Source organism: Magallana gigas, chromosome 6, assembly GCF_963853765.1.
Source record: "Magallana gigas chromosome 6, xbMagGiga1.1, whole genome shotgun sequence".
NCBI lineage: Eukaryota > Metazoa > Mollusca > Bivalvia > Ostreida > Ostreidae > Magallana > Magallana gigas.
In genome coordinates this window covers 24,546,401-24,562,643 of record NC_088858.1, presented here as the reverse complement: position 1 = coordinate 24,562,643, position 16,243 = coordinate 24,546,401, and the positions used below count along the sequence as shown (strand labels likewise).

The window sequence follows — 16,243 nt, the reverse complement described above, 5'->3', positions numbered from 1 at the left end:
CCGAGGGACGAAATATTGCCCGACGCGAAGCGGAGGGCAATATTTTCGTCCCAAGGGGGCTAATATAATCAATGTTGCCCGAAAACACAGTCAACATTTGTTTTGTTATATGAAGAAACAAACAAAAATTTAAGAAAGTAACTGAAAACAGATCGCCGTAATTTTCTCAGCTCAACAAAGAATTCACGAATTCAATTTTGTGCAAAGTTCATTCCCAAAATATCCTCAGCATCAAACGGTCACTGGTGATATTCCGCCGACCATAAGAATTAACATACAGATGTTCTACCTTATTTTACTTCACAGTAATTCGCAAATCCTTATATCTGTTATGATAGCAAACCGTCGCATTGCGCGTCCGTTGTTTACTTGCCTTGACTGACTGTCTATTATGACGTCACCTTGTTTTGGAGTCGCGAAGAGTTATTTACGTCATCGTTTACGAATCAACAAATCAGAGGCGATTATTTGAAATAGAGGGAATGTTCTCTAGATATTATTCCTAGCCGGTCAATATCAAAAAAATATTGACCGGTCAATATTTTTCGGACGAGCAAATATTACAGTTATTGCCTATTTGTCTATATAGAGTTATATAGTGAGAATATACTACTGAATATAACAAAAATATATATCATTGTTTACAGTATTTCCTTATCACCAGAAAAGATGACTAAGTCAGGTGAACAATTGCTGTTTGAATAACTGGGAACAATGCCAATCGAAAATATCAATGATTAAATTGTCATTCATTCATTTATTTCAATCTCAACACCATTGCACAATGGTACACAGAGATTATAATAATACAATATGTGATATTTCTTAATAATTAACAATGCATGCGTAAGCGAGAGAGAGAGAGAAAAAAAAACCATATACAACTCTGACTCGTTACTACAAATGTGAAGTATGGGGGTTCTAACCTGGGGAGCATTTTTTATTTATTTTTTTTACTGTCTGATACCAGAAGCCAGTTGTCAATTACAAGAAAACAACATTGTTTTACATCTATGACATTTAATTGACATTTTAGCCACCTTTCTCACAAAGAAAACATCATAATCATTCATAAATTTTTAAAGAATTTATTGATTTTTCATGAGTTATAAGTAGTCAATATAAAAATATAACAACCATTTTTATAACAAGTAGATAAAGAACCTTACTTCAGTTTTTTGTTTCTTTCCTCAAAAGTATATTTTATCTCATCAGATTTTTTTGGTTTGCATAATAAAATAATAATGTTATATATGGTTCAACATACTAATATGACAAATTATTTGAAAGGTTGTAACAGTAAAATAAATAAATACTGCAGTCAGAAAAAACAGCACAGTCTGAAAAAAAAAAAAATCTTCAATTTTGTTCATATTACTGGGCCTGTTTGCTCAAGTCCTTTTCTTTTGTAAGCTCCAAAATTACAGATTTTATGAATGTTATGTTCATGAATCCCCTTCATCTTCAGCTTCTTCACGAATGACAGGCACACCTAAGGAAGAAAAACATTTCAAATATTTTACAATGTCAAACTTTAAACCCTGAAAATTCCTGCACTACACATTAAAATCTAAAATTTAGAAATGTTTACATTCAAATAAGATAAAAATATATGGATAAGAAAAAATAACTGAATTGAACATAATGTATTAATTTTTTTTTAGTAAATTATAAGATATCTTTATAAAAACATAATATGGTGCACAATAACTTTATGGTAATTTTATGAAATTGAAAATTTTATGAATATTTAAAATCATAATAAAATACAACTTTTTCCTGTCCTTCCTTTGACTCATGTCTTTGATTAAGAAGATTTGACTGATTGATTTCCAGTTTCACATCATTTTAAGCCATGTATACAGGAAGTAATAATAATATGAAGGAATTTTACCATCAAGCTTTTTGAGTTTTGGGAGTTTCTTGGCCACATTGTCTCTGTATGTTCCTTCTGCTGTCTCTTTCTCCTCTAGGGGGTTTCCCACAAACACCAACTCTTCTAGCACAGGTAAATCAGCCTGGTTTTTTAAAGAAATCAGCCATAAATTATGAGAGAGAGAGAGAGAAAGGGAGAGAGAGAGAGAGAGAGAGAAGAAATACATGGGAGAGAGAGAGGGGGTGAGAGAAGAGAGAAAAAAAGATATTTACCAGTTTGCCAAATTCATTACTGTCTTTCACTTGGTTATTTGACATATACAGGACCTGTCAATTAAAAAAATGATGCAGTATATTTTTTAAATCAACAGAGCGCAATTATTATTCTTATAAATAAAGGAAAGGTATAAGCCCACCCCAAAATACATAATTTCATTGAAATATTTAGACAACATAATTAAATCTGTAAATAAATGTTCCATTGAGGTATTTTTTCCCTTTAGAATACCAGTATATGAATTTACAAATGTAATTTTACAGCTGCAAGACTCCAAACAAGATAATAATTCATAGGATGTACATGTACATTAACTACCCTTTTTCAGTGCACAATTTTTTCTAAATGCAAAAGAATATTGCATACCTTCAGTCTTTTGAGGACATTGATTCCCTTTAGCTTTTCTATGTTGTTATATGATATCCACAATTCTTCAAGTGTATCACCGACTGCTTCCTGAAATGTTATCCAAATACATGTATTAATTTGATACATGTAATAATTAGAAACATGTAAAAAAAAAAATGCTGAAAATAAGTAGTATCTGATATCTTGAAAACTGCATGCATAATTGCATATTACATGTACTATATAGCTATACTTTTTTTAAGCCATAATTATAATTTCTTCATGCACAGGTCTATACGGGTGGGGGTCTGGAACCCCCTAAAAAAAATTTGACTCTGCACATCTGTGATTTTTCATACATAATTTTATTTCAAACAGGAGTTTTAGCATTAACAAATTAAAGTAATTTGTCATGAAAATCTGAATCAGAAGTTCTCAGCATAAAATATTGTCTAAAGTTATGAATATTAACAAAGTATACAACTACTTGAAAAGGAAATATTAAATTGCACAATACCTAGCTACTATGAAATAAAATGTATGCATTGCAAATCAATTCACGTCTATCTGTTTATTAGAAAAATGCCACTTACCAAACCTGTGAGGGATTTGATGTTGTTTCTCCCAAGTGATAATATTTTCAAATTTTCTGAAATAATTGATTCATATCTTTTATTTAAAAAAAAGGATTGTTTACAGAGCTAAAGATAATAGAGTGAGGAGAGCAAGTTTCAAAAGCATTTATAACAATTTATGGTTATAAATTATTGGAATTGAATAAAACTATGAAATTCAAAAAGCTATTCAAATTTTTAAAATTTCACCAGCAGATCAAAAAACCTGTATCAACTCAGTCATTGAAAAATCCATTAAAATATTTGTTAAAAAGCTCAGTAATATACTTACTCAAACCATTTAAGTTGGCAATTTTTTCAATGCAGTTTGTGGATAATGACAATTTTCTGAAAGTAAATCAAATTTTTAAGATATATAGTTAAAACTCATGGCTACATGCATATAAAACATACCACATAACAGGTGTTTTCTGTGGCTTGAAATTTTGGATTAGGTCCTAAACAGAGTTAAATAATATTCTGTTTTCTCTTAAAGTACGTATTATACATTATGTATCAAATTTTGCGGTACTTTGTGTAATGAGAATTGTTTTCTATGATAATTTCATTTTTACATAATCAGTCACATGTTCAGGCAGCTGTAATTGTTGCTCAGTCGATGTTTATATCTAACAATTTCTAGTAAAACGTGCACTTGTCTCATGCTGGATATCAGAGTTCTGTAGGTCAAAAATGTGCACTAATTATATTTACAAATCATAATAACTGTAAATAAATTCCTTTTCTTAACTTCTTGACCCGTAATCATATTGTGCATTTATGTTTTACAGACTTAAATGTTTGATATTATTTAATTTGATTGATCATTTTTTAAGATACTTGAATGATGGATTTCTTCTATGATTATGATCTTAGAATTATCCACTAATTAGACTATTATCATTTAAGAAATCTTCGTTAGCCAAGGGTTTTTGGTCCACTCCACTCCTCGGAGAGTAGTACAGTAGCCATCACATTAAGTGGATAATTTAAGAATATTTAGCGATTTTAAATTTATGCAAATTTTTCATACCCGCAAAATACCACACAAATTAAACAACCGCAGAAGAAACCTGTTACATGTACATACGAAATACTGCATGCATTCTAAAAGATGCATATTAATATTCATGATAACAGACAAACATCATTTATATAGATCAAAGTTAATCATGACCATCCCTTATTTTATGTGACTCTCACACAATATTAACTTACTCGCAGCTAGCCAATGTGGAAAGAGAGGCATCCATTTTCTCAATGGGAGGAATCTGACCAAATATTTTCACTTCCTTTGACTCTGAGGCTTTTACTCCCATTTTTTCCTCCTGTTATGAAATATTTAGAAATTCTATTCCTTTAACTGTACAAATTATTGACATATAAACACTCTTTATCAGAGAGAGAGAGAGAGAGAAAGAGAGAGAGAGAGATTGAGAGAGATTCTATGCTGCTAAGTAAATTTGACACTTTTTCTAACTAAAATAATAGTCTATGGTTCATATTTTGTCCCAAGATATGTGGGTTTTTAAAAAAAAAGAGATTAAAGAGTTGCCTTAAAGTTGAAATATAAGACATAAAACATATAATATTATGTAATAATGCAAAAATATTTTGAAAATATCTAAGAGTAAGTTATCAATACAATGTATTTTTAAAAAAATCTATTCAGAAGATTGTCATTGTAAATAGAGAATCTATAAGGAAATGGATTTTCTTATAAACTATACATGTACCGCGTATACCGGTACATTACATGTAAAAATTCGCATTCATCAGTTTACAATATTCCATAGTACTGTTATTGTGTTCATGGTGCTTACCCATTTCTGTAGAGCCTCCTTAATTGTAGTACCTTTACCTGCCTACAATACAAACACAAGTCTTGAAACACTAACTTCTATATAAACTGCTCAATGTGAAAGTGCAGTTAAACAAAACATTACAGTTTTAACCATATCATTTCAATAAGTTCCAGATAACACCACTGATTTTACCGAGTCATATTATGCAATTATAATAAAGAATCTCTTTCTTTTAATTACTTCACACTGAATTAAATCATACTGCTAAAGTATATTAAAAGATGTCTCGATGTAAACAACTTTTCACCCACCATTTTGAAGCTTTGAGTGTCGTCAAGGTGACAAGTGCGCGTCTGCTGAAACAAAACCTTCCGAATTATCCAAAAGATTAAAATTATTTGACAAAACACTTAACCTATATCCATAATAATGTAAAAGACTTAGGGTAAATATATTTTGAATAAACATTTAATGAAAAAAAATCTTTGAGTCACCCCCCCCCCCCTCTTTTTCATTAGTTCCGCACTCTCTGTGGAAGCATGGCTTCCGGTAGGGCAGTAGTGGCATGCCGAAGAGCTTCAACTATATTCCAGGTAATGCGAATGTGTGGATTTCAAAATTCAATATCATATGATCAACCTAGAGTAAAAAGATATTCGTAGCATATTGAAAAATGAACTTGCATCAACGAAATTGTTTTGTAACTATAGTTCGAATTTCCTCAAAGGTTATCAAAAGTAAATAACTATGCTCATGCATTATGTGTGTATTGTGTATTATAACACGCATGTGCATACGTAAAATTATACTGACTGCATTTAAGAATTTGACTTGTAATGTATAAAAATTGTGGTATAGATGCAAGAATGTTCTCTTGTGAGAATTGTTGTCGAGCCGAAACAGAGATTGGCTTGGCTTGATATTTAGACTGACTCCTTTATCAAGTCTTGGAACATTCCTTTATGATTCATGTCGTGAAATTCGGCCCCAATTTCCGTCGCTTAACATGCTTGCTCGCACATCGTTCAAATTAATCATTAATGTTAAATGGGTATTTCTCTCCATTACAAAATTACCATTTTTTGTTTATCTTGTAAAACAAAAGTGTTCCGTTAGAGTAATTTAAAAGCTTACTTTATCAAAACATATTTATGAGCTGTTAGAATTGTGAGAAACACTACGTACGGATAATAAATGCAGATTTGATTTAGATAATTACAGGTAACTTTTGATGGCTCGAACTTCGATCGCTCGAAGTTTTTGATAGCTCGAAGTGAGTCTAGGGTCCCAATTTTTTTCCCTATATAACTAAGCAAATTTACTCTAGATTTCTTGAACTCTTGATCTCTCAAAACCCTTGATCCCTCGAAGTCAAACTACAGTCCCTTTGTTCATTATCTATAGTTTCTTACTCTCGATACATCGAATTCGCCGTGTATCTCTAAGCGCTATACCTAATTGATACCTACTTGGTCATTTAAATGGCTCCAGGCGTTAGATGCGGGACCCGTGTCACAGGTTGTTTATTCAGGCGACATTTGTCCTGCAAGGTGATAATTGTTTGATGATTGACCATACCAATACTTAATCTATAATCAACACCAACCGATTTACGATAATTTGGAGACGCAATGAAAATGAGAAATTAATTGAGACGAAACGATAATATTGAGCCATGGTCAAATTTGAGAATTTTAAAACTGTAAAAATTATGCTTATCAGCATCATTGTGACAAGGTCATTATAATGATTATTGCTGAACAAGTTCTTACAGCTGGTGAAGGACCCGTACAGTGGGAACAATGGGTGATACTCAGTTTTCACATTTATGACATGTCGATCGTCTCGCAGTACAGTAGTACTGAGCAATCTGGTCTTAATATGATTCATAAAATAAATAATTAGCACTAAATAAATGGCTTAATCATAACATCCAGTAAGACTAATTTTAAAACCCGTCGGTCAACCCGGAAAATTCTGAACTCTTGAAAACTCAAACTCTTGAAACCTCGAACTTTTTCCTCGGTCCCATGGACTTCAAGCTATCGAGAGTTACCTGTAATTAGAAGGATGATTTATCTGCAAAATTGAAGGAATGCTTGAGAAAATGTACCCAGGAGAAATTTTACCCAGGAGAAATCGTACCCAGAAAACGTATCCAATTCCTAGGGTATGTTTTCTCCAAGAGAGAAAATACCCAGGTATGTTTTCTCATGGAGAAAACTAGTGCTGAAACAAATGTTCGAATATTCGCGAATGAATAGTAAATTTCTAATATTCGAATGCATATTTAGCATTCGAATATTTGGTCACATGTTAAACACCCATATTATAAGCACTATAAACTATGCAGCATCGTTTATTTCGTTACGATGAAAAGAAATTAGATTTGGGAGCATTTTGCGCTGAATGAAAGTAAAGACAAAGCCATTTGCAAACTCTGATCTATGACTGCCATACTTGTTTACATTGAAAGTTAAAGCAGGGTTTACATCGTACGGAGACAAACATTCTGGATTTTTCAATTCATAAAAGATGATGAAGAGATATTTTGCTGAAATGTTGGAACAAGTGCGAGTGTTAATATCGAAAGGTAAATCATAAGATGTTTTTTAAAAAGATGTACGATATCATTTGTTCTTTAATTTTAAATTTTCCAGAATTAAAACATGGCAGAAATATTTGGACTGACTTACAAAGTTACGAATCGGTCTCATACAGGAGTCGGGACTGCAGTATTTTATTAAATATTGAAGTAATAAATCTTTTGATTGTAGTTGATGGAGATTAATAAAAAATTACATTACACATTATTTGCATAAAAAGTAAATGCGCACCTATAATTCAATGGATACTCATAGTATCAACTTCGAACTGATTTGTTTGAGCAGTCTACACGTACAATCACATAGTAATATAAACTATCAAACGTGCTTAATACCTTGTTAATGACGTGTATGAATGTTCGAATACGAACCGAATAGCACTCACGAATATTGATTTATGGTATTCGTTTCAGCACTAGAGAAAACGTACCCTAGGATTATCATAGTAGTTGAAATAAATATTTTGGGGTTCAGCAAAACAAATTATACAATAAACATTTGTATCATAATTCATTTGTTTTTTGTCTTTTTAAATACATAATCATGTACATTAATTAATTAGACAGTAATTTGTCATATACACTGAACAAACATCGCCTGAGCAGTTTAATTAGTCAGCAGTTAATCCATCATAGATGAAATCGTTAAAAAATAATTTAGAGAATTAAATGATTAGTATCTCAAGAAGTTGATAGTGCATGGTTCTTTTTTGGTAATATATGCATTAACGTACTATTTATATCTAATTTAAATGTCTAAGTCCTTTAAATATCCAACCGACTCATATAAAAAAAATGCTATTATTAAATTTAGATATCTTTAAAATTCATATATTCCTCTATATTTATGCTGTAAAATAGTATTTAGAACTATTCAACAATATCTTAACGATTTTTTTTAGGGTACGATTTCTCCAAGAGAAAACGTACCTGGGTACATTCTCTCTTGGAGGAAATATACCCTAGGAATTGGGTACTTTTCTCCTGGGTACTTTTTGTCTTGGGTTTGTTTTCTCCTGATACCAATTGGAGCTTGCTGACTCGCAAATATGACAATTTTAACATGGACAAGAGACCAAAGTAGTGGCTGAATTTCCAGTCATAATTTTTTTAAGAACTGTTCCAAGATTTAGTGAAGGTGTCTTTCCAAATATCAAACAAACTATTGAGAAGTGCACACTGTTAGGCATATATTATCCTTCAAAGCTCTGTCTACATTTAAAAAGAAAAGCTGGCTCTGTATGGAAAATTTTAGATTGTCAGATGGTAGAACCTTTTCTTACTTTTCAAAAGTTGCTTTTTATGAAGCACAACATTGGTTTTGGCATATTTTCCATATATTCTTTAAACAAAATCAAAATATTTAAAACAGTTAAATTCATTAGACATTTAAGTATGATCCTGGCTGATGTTCAGCTGGACTGGATATAATTTGAATCCTCACCTTTACTAAATGTTTCTGCACAGTTTATGTGCAAATATAATAAATGTCATTTTCTTTTTTTAGTCAAAACCTGCATGTGTGCATGTTTCTTCTGCTTCAGTTTTACTGTTGTTGCAAAATTTCTGGCTCAAATCAGCAACACATCTTAAATTGAGTTATTTGTCAATGATTAACTTTTCTTTTGGATTAAGATTTCTTTTACACCATGGGCTAATAGTTATAAATCTAGTATATAAAATAATGTTTAGAGGTGTTATAAATCAATGTGGTTTTTGTTCGTCAGAAGGCTATCACCTGTCGCCCATTCAGCATTAGACCAGTTCTTTCACTGTTGCAAAACCATCCCACAAGGTAGGTTCATATAGAAGTATTTTTGAATAATAAAACTGTTTTTAGATATGCCTTATTCTGCTTTAATGAATCTCTCTGGAGTTTTGCTCATGGACAAAATAATGGCTATGCATTATGTTTTGATTTTGTCTGTCAGAATTTGACTTCTACAGTCGTTGATACAAACTGTGTCTGGTAATGAGATTTGATGGCATTGCTCATTGACTGAACAGACGTAAATAACTCTTATTGATAACTTAATCATTCGACTTTTATATTAAACATACTGATTCTTTTTTTGGTGAAATTTCATGGCATTATTCATTATGTTTGTAGACAATAAAAATAATGCCTCTAATATCCGTTTGTGTTGCTCAGTAATTGGAAAGAATGCCTTCAATATCTGACTGTGTTGCTTAGTAATTGGACTTCTCTATATTACACTAGATTCTTTTTCTATTCTAGTTCATCCTACCATTTCCCACGGGGTTTAAGCACGATCGATACACAACCAACACAGGGGACAGAGGGAGGTGGAGGAGGGGGGGAAGATGAACTCTTTAGTAAAATCATTGTAGAGGTCAAAGGTCATGACCCCAAGGTGCTGGACAGTTACTACTGGTATCTGAAGCAGACGGCTTTCCATTTAGACCTCGGTCCGCATGACACGTAAGTGTGCAGCTCTTTTAACTGACTGGTTTCAAAATATAAACAGGTTTTCATCTTTTAATCATCAATGAGTTTGTTTTTAGTATCTAAATGATTTTTTTACACCCGAGATGCATATAAACTGGTTTTTTGAAAGAGCTTTATTGAGCTGTTTTGAACTAATAAAAATATTGATCTTCTTAGATGTTCTGCAATCTGATTTATATTGTTTGTACTGCCAACCATTTGTTTTTATGTGAATTAACATATGTAAAGTATTGATTTAAGCAGTAGTATTTTATTCAAGTATATTTGAATAAATTGAAAGGAAGTAAACAGTAGGGAATCTGCCTATACATGTTCTCTCCTAGAATTAATCAATAGAATAATTATAAGGGTAGATTAAGATGTGAAGAGAAAATCAAATTAAGTATCTGAAGTATTAACCCACGTAAATGGTACAACCAAGCTTCCGCAGTTCAGATTTCTGATGGAATATTTTGTCTTCTGCAGCTATGTACAAAAGAAACCGGTCATTGACAAGTTGACCCTGAACAAGTCGGTGCACATCTACAAGAAGCACAGAGTTCAGTACGAGGCTCGGACACACTATAGAACAATTATTGTAAGTCAGTAGTCTATTGAACATGTAGTGTAAGTCAATAGCCTGTAGAACAATTATTATAAGTCAATAGCCTGTAGAATAATTATTGTAAGTCAATAGTCTATTGAACTTTAATTGTAAGTCAATAGAACATTTATTGTAAGTCAATAGTCAATTGAACTTTTATTGTAAGTTAATAGAAAATTTGTTGTAAATCAATAGCCTGTAAAACAACTATTGTAAGTCAGTAGTCTATATAGCCTTTATTGTAAGTCAATAGCCTGTAGAATAATTATTCGAAGTCAATAGTCTATAGAACTTTTATTGTAAGTCAATATAACATTTATTGTAAGTCAATAGTCTAATGAGCCTTTGTTGTAAGCCTATAGAACATTTATTGTAAGTCAATAGAACATTTATTGTAAGTCTGTATCCTAAATTACTCTTGTGAAGGTGTTTTTTATTAAGAAATTTTTATGAACATTTCAACAAATAAATTTTATGGAGTATTTATTAAATAGTTTTAAGTTTTGTTATTCGGAAATTAAGTCAGATTGACTACATTCTCTATAGATTTGGTAAATTTCGCAGTTTGATGCCGACTGTATTTATGGAGAATAATCATTATTTACATTTATTATATAAAACCAAAGGTTTTATATTTTTACAAAATTATTATTATCAAAGTGTGGGACTGGGATTTAAACCTTTCTGCCATGATATTTTATTTATTTATGGTATATGATTATTTTAAATAGACTGTGATTCTTCATTTACAAATTCTATTGTTTTTTTTCATGAGAGAGATAAAAACCTGTATAATTTCTTTCCCTTGCAGTATTATTATTTAACTGGGTCAACAGCCTCAACATTTCTTGAGTACATTCAGAGAAACTTACCGGAGGGTGTGGCCATGAAAGTCACCAAGGTAAACATCTCCTTTTCAGAAACATACATGTATTCAGTATACTGGTACATATATCAAAATGTCTTCTCTTCATCTCTTCAACTTCCCTTGTTTATTCTTTTATTGACATTTTTTTGAAAATTTTATGAACTGTGTCATCTTTTTTTTCCAGACTAAAACTTGTATTTAAGCTTATAAAAAAAGTAACACTTAAAAACTTTAAGACAATGGAATTATGTGTTAAATGAAAACCTTTTGACACACTTGTAAATGATGTGTAGTCTAATTCTTGTTAATATCTTGTTGTATATGGTAATTATGAATCATTTATAGAATCATATCACTGTCTTATTATCTTCAGTCTACGAAACAGAAATATGGTGAAATCCATTATTATGGTCTGCTACAGCCTTCTCTCCTCATTTCACTTTTTTTCTCCTTTATATGTACGCTGTAGCTCTTAACACTTTAAGCATGTCAGCAGTCAGTACTGAACTGGTCAACATACGTATCAAGCAGTCCTTGTAGTGTTAATTTGGCACAAATATTAAAAATTATCTCTTTAAGGGTTCTTCAACAGTAAAAGATAAAATTGTGGCAAAGAAGTTTTACATGCAAAAAGTTCACAGTTCTGTCACCTTTCCTCTAGAATCTGACAATTCCTCATTCCTAAAGTAATTGTCGAAAATATGTGTACACAATTACAAATATTTCTTTATTTTTAGTATAAAATGGAAAGGTTACCAGAACACTTACAAAAAGACACTGTATTCAGTTTGGATGAGAAAGAAAAGGCAGACTATATATTAACCGGAAAAATTGAAGATGACCTGAAGCATCCTGAAAAACTTGATATTCCTAATATGCAGAAAAGGGAAATTGCAAACAAACTTTTAAATTCACTATTAAACAGTAAATTTGAAAAGACTAAACCAAATTCAGTACAAGATATGTCAGAGAGTTTAGTAGTTGCATCTCACCAAAAGCATACAGAAGTAATATCACATGAACCAGAACACAAAGAGGTGATATCTTCAGAACCGGAACATAAAGAGGTGATATCTTCAGAGCCAGAACATACTGAGGTCATCTCTTCAGAGCCGGAACATACTGAGGTGATATCCTCAGAACCAGAACACACTGAGGTGATATTTTCAGAGCCGGAACATACTGAGGTGATATCCTCAGAACCAGAACATAAAGATATTATCTCATCTAAACAAGACGAAAATGTAATAAAACAGCAGTCAAAGCAAGCTGCCTCAGAAGAGGACACTTCGTCTTCTGACAGTGATAGTTCTGACAGTGACAGTGACAGCGATAGTGACAGTGACAAGGATGAGGATAAGAAAACTGACAAGGAAAAAGAACCTGAGGAAAATCCAGGAAACAAAAAAGACAGTGATGTTGATGCAGACACTGAAGTAAAACCCCCAAAAGAAAAGTAATTGTGAGTGCTTGAATACTTGGTCCTGAATGTTATATTTACCTGGAATTTGTTTGAATGCAATTATGACAGAAAAAATGAATAAAAAACATATTATAGATATGTTACTTTGTTTTTTAAAATTGCTCCATATCTGACAATAGCATGTGCAAAATGGCAGAACAAAATAATGTCTATACTCTAAAGGTGTAATCTGATGAAAACCAGAACTATGACCTGCTCCAATTATTGTTGGTTGCTGTTTAAGTTTTTGGAGCACATCAAAGATATTGGTATTGATGAAAAGAGGAAAGTATTGTTGGTTTGCTGAACAAGTTATTGGATGAAAACACCCAATGTGGAACCCAGAACACCCCCCAAAAAGTCATGACTGATTAGCCCACTGGTCCACTGAGGGGAGTTAATTGATTAATACTATATATTTATTGACATGCATCAACTCTGTGTACTAGTTTGAATACGCCATTCTCTTGAGAGTAACAATTTGATAGATTGTATTTACTGCTGATTGCTTTATTTGAGCTGGCTTTTTAGACGGGGCTGTTGAACAGCCTCCGTATATTGCGATTGTCTTGCCCGTGACGTCAAATAATGAGGATTCCTTAAGCACCATCTAGCGGTGGTCGAAATAATGAATAATTATGAGATTCAATGAATAAACATGGTGTGCTTCTTTGTCTCTGTCGTATATCGTTCGCATATTATCAATTAATTTCCCACGGAGACGTATCTTTCTTTACAGCTGCCCCCTCCCCGCAAGTGATTTGGGAAGTCGGTGTGTGTGTGTGTGTGTGTGTAAAAATAAATATATATATATATATATATATATATATATATATATATATATATATATATATATATATATATATATATATATATATATATATATATATATAAAACTGGTACCATACTACTGAACTTGAGTTAATAATAAATGAATAGCAAAATTAAGTTCATGTGTTTATTGTGTCCATAGTCTTAACGAGAGAGAGAGAGAGATTTCTGTTGAGAAAAAAGAAGTATACGAATTAAACTTCACAAACACAGTATATCAATCTTTAAATTAAACATCACAAACAGTGTATAATACTTCATTGTTCTTCATTGTTAGACATACTTTTTTTTCTCTTTGCTAGAAATCAAAACATCACAAACAGTGTAGAATACTTTATTGTTGGGCATAATTCAGTTCTCCTCACTTGAAATGAAAACTTAGAACGAAACTTTTTTTCCCTTATCTTGGAAGGAACACGTGGTGCACCTCGCGCGTTTATTTGATTAACAGGGATAACACGTGGACTTTGACTGAAAATGTATGCTGGATTCAATCACAGTGTACTATATTCTTTTGTGGATACTAATTTTATAAATATGTAATATTAGTATATTTCAAATGAATGTACATAAAATTACGCCTAAAACGCTCTCTCTCTCTCTTTCTCTCTCTCTCTCTCTCAACGATCATAATAAGAGAATATCTGGATCGACGACACTCATTAATAAAGAAACCCCATTTGCAAGATAGAAAAGGAAGGGGGGGGGGGGGTGTTGTGTTGTACAGTTAGACAAAGTAGTTTGCAATTTAGAGGTTATCTTTTGTCTTGAACAGGTGTGGAAACCTCTAGGATATGCCGTTTTCTACCTTTGGTTTGCAAATCACTATACACAGGAAATAATATCAACTTAAACTAAATATACACAAGAAAAGAAATGTGTACATAAATAGTTTGCATTGTATTTTTTGAGTTCGAGTTGTATGCATTTAATAACATGTACAGTTTCCCATGTTGTTTTATGATGCAAAATAATTTCCTCCTTCCTTTTTTGTAAAGATTAAACACATTTATGTAGTAATATATTAATAACAAGCTTATAAGGTTAAGATAAGAGAACAACACAAATTATTTTAATATTATCTACCTAACTCTGATGTCAACCTGAAAAATATCCTCGCGACCTAAAATTGCCATAATACTAAACCGCTTTGCGAATACTCTAACATGATAAGCGGTAAGCATCATAAAATCATATATTGTCATTAGTTTAATTTCCTCCGAAATGATGCCTCCGTCTATCAGTACTTTCAGTATTTTGATTTCATTTGGCCCCCAGGAAGAAGAAGGGGTTGTTGATGTTTGATCATTTCATCTCGCTAGTTTATACATGTATATAATATTAGTCGGGGGGAAAATGTCTGTTTATTGACATAATTAACAACTCTGTTATCAACGATTTCGAGTTATTCCAATTATCCCACTAAATAGTATAAATTGTGTATAAGGTTCGATCGTAAGTTCGTTATGGAGGATTTACTTCCAACACCCACGTCCCAATTGTTCTTCTAGAACGATGAAGAAGAAGAACATTGAACATATAGAATATTGAAATGTATCGAGGACTGAGAGAGAGAGAGAGAGAGAGAGAGAGAGAGAGAGAGAGAGAGAGAGAGAGAGAGAGAGAGAGAGAGAGAGACTGACTTACTGCCAATCAGGTTACTTAATGTACATGTATTGAATTTTTCAATATGGAGACAGCTGTTTTACAGCTACGTCATGTCGGTAGCGAAAAGGGTAAGGATTTATTCAATCTTTGTTGTCACGTTTCCTATCACTGAACGCAATGTCGCACATGCACCCTTGATAGATATAATTATATAAGAAATCTTTATTGACAGGCTCTTAATGGTGAAGAGAATCTGATTTACGGTTTAAAAATCGTGCAAAAAAGGTAAATAAAACCGTAAAACCCTACAAAATCTTCTTTTTAACGCACGGAAGTACCAAAGTGACATTATTTAGCAAAATGATAGTCTTAATTAAGGTGGATTAACACATCATCACAAAAGGGCTGACCGCTTATCGAAACGACATTTCGTTTTATTAAAAGGATTTTGTAGCCAGAAATTTGTAACTTACCCCACAGTCGAGTGGATAAAGTGTCGGACTTGTGAACCGTACATCCCGAGTTCGAATCCCGCAGGGGCTTTTGTTGTTACTTATTGAAATAATTATTATAGATATTCATTTTTCATCCCCAAACTGCAAATTTTTCGCTTATTTGACATATATACAGTTTATTTATCATTATATCTTTCATTATCAAAAAAATTCCTGTTAATTTGAGTGACGTTTTCTCAAGGTGTGCTATTCCACCTTAATTATGATTTTTTTTTTGGGGGGGGGGGGGTATTTTAAAAAGTAAAAGAATTTTGGACAATTTTTTTTGGAGGGTTGCTGGTGGAAATGATAATAAAAACAACAAATAAGCAGTGAGCATGCTATCAGTTTATTGCTGTTCAGAGAGCCCTGACAAGTTTATGCTGACAGTACATCGCTTTTT

The 16,243-nt window shown here is 32.1% G+C and overlaps 2 protein-coding genes across 6 annotated transcripts; one reads left to right on the top strand and one right to left on the bottom strand.

The window, feature by feature from the left end:
- Positions 1 to 1,072: 1,072 nt before the first annotated feature.
- LOC105329519 (dynein axonemal light chain 1) lies at positions 1,073 to 5,331 on the bottom strand. The gene is made up of 9 exons (XM_011430800.4): positions 5,231 to 5,331; positions 4,938 to 4,979; positions 4,333 to 4,442; positions 3,407 to 3,462; positions 3,094 to 3,149; positions 2,519 to 2,608; positions 2,149 to 2,202; positions 1,895 to 2,018; positions 1,073 to 1,492 (listed from the first exon to the last, which is right to left on the bottom strand). The coding sequence occupies exons 1-9, from the start codon at positions 5,231 to 5,233 to the stop codon at positions 1,446 to 1,448; spliced, it is 582 nt and encodes a 193-aa protein (XP_011429102.3). The 5' UTR covers positions 5,234 to 5,331; the 3' UTR covers positions 1,073 to 1,445.
- A 94-nt stretch (positions 5,332 to 5,425) lies between these two features.
- On the top strand, positions 5,426 to 13,004 carry LOC105329518 (uncharacterized). 5 transcript variants are annotated; one of them, XM_066087706.1, is made up of 7 exons: positions 5,426 to 5,512; positions 9,252 to 9,319; positions 9,764 to 9,967; positions 10,460 to 10,571; positions 11,389 to 11,478; positions 12,183 to 12,542; positions 12,603 to 13,004. In XM_066087706.1, the coding sequence occupies exons 1-7, from the start codon at positions 5,459 to 5,461 to the stop codon at positions 12,903 to 12,905; spliced, it is 1,191 nt and encodes a 396-aa protein (XP_065943778.1). In that variant the 5' UTR covers positions 5,426 to 5,458; the 3' UTR covers positions 12,906 to 13,004. The 5 variants fall into 5 exon arrangements, with proteins under 5 accessions (XP_065943778.1, XP_065943776.1, XP_065943777.1 ...); XM_066087704.1 differs by having other exon boundaries at positions 12,573 to 13,004; XM_066087705.1 differs by having other exon boundaries at positions 12,183 to 12,572.
- Positions 13,005 to 16,243: the final 3,239 nt, after the last annotated feature.

What these genes read in the sequence shown, in the direction of transcription:
- LOC105329518 (XM_011430799.4), top strand. Translation starts at nt 5,459, where the DNA reads ATGGCTTCCGGTAGGGCAGTAGTGGCATGCCGAAGAGCTTCAACTATA. An exon ending in CACACTATAGAACAATTATT is followed by an intron (nt 10,572 to 11,388) that starts GTAAGTCAGTAG and finishes TTTCCCTTGCAG; the next exon opens with TATTATTATTTAACTGGGTC. An exon ending in TGGCCATGAAAGTCACCAAG is followed by an intron (nt 11,479 to 12,182) that starts GTAAACATCTCC and finishes CTTTATTTTTAG; the next exon opens with TATAAAATGGAAAGGTTACC.
- LOC105329519 (XM_011430800.4), bottom strand. An exon ending in AGGAGGCTCTACAGAAATGG is followed by an intron (nt 4,443 to 4,937) that starts GTAAGCACCATG and finishes ATTTCATAACAG; the next exon opens with GAGGAAAAAATGGGAGTAAA. An exon ending in ATGTCCTCAAAAGACTGAAG is followed by an intron (nt 2,203 to 2,518) that starts GTATGCAATATT and finishes TTTAATTGACAG; the next exon opens with GTCCTGTATATGTCAAATAA.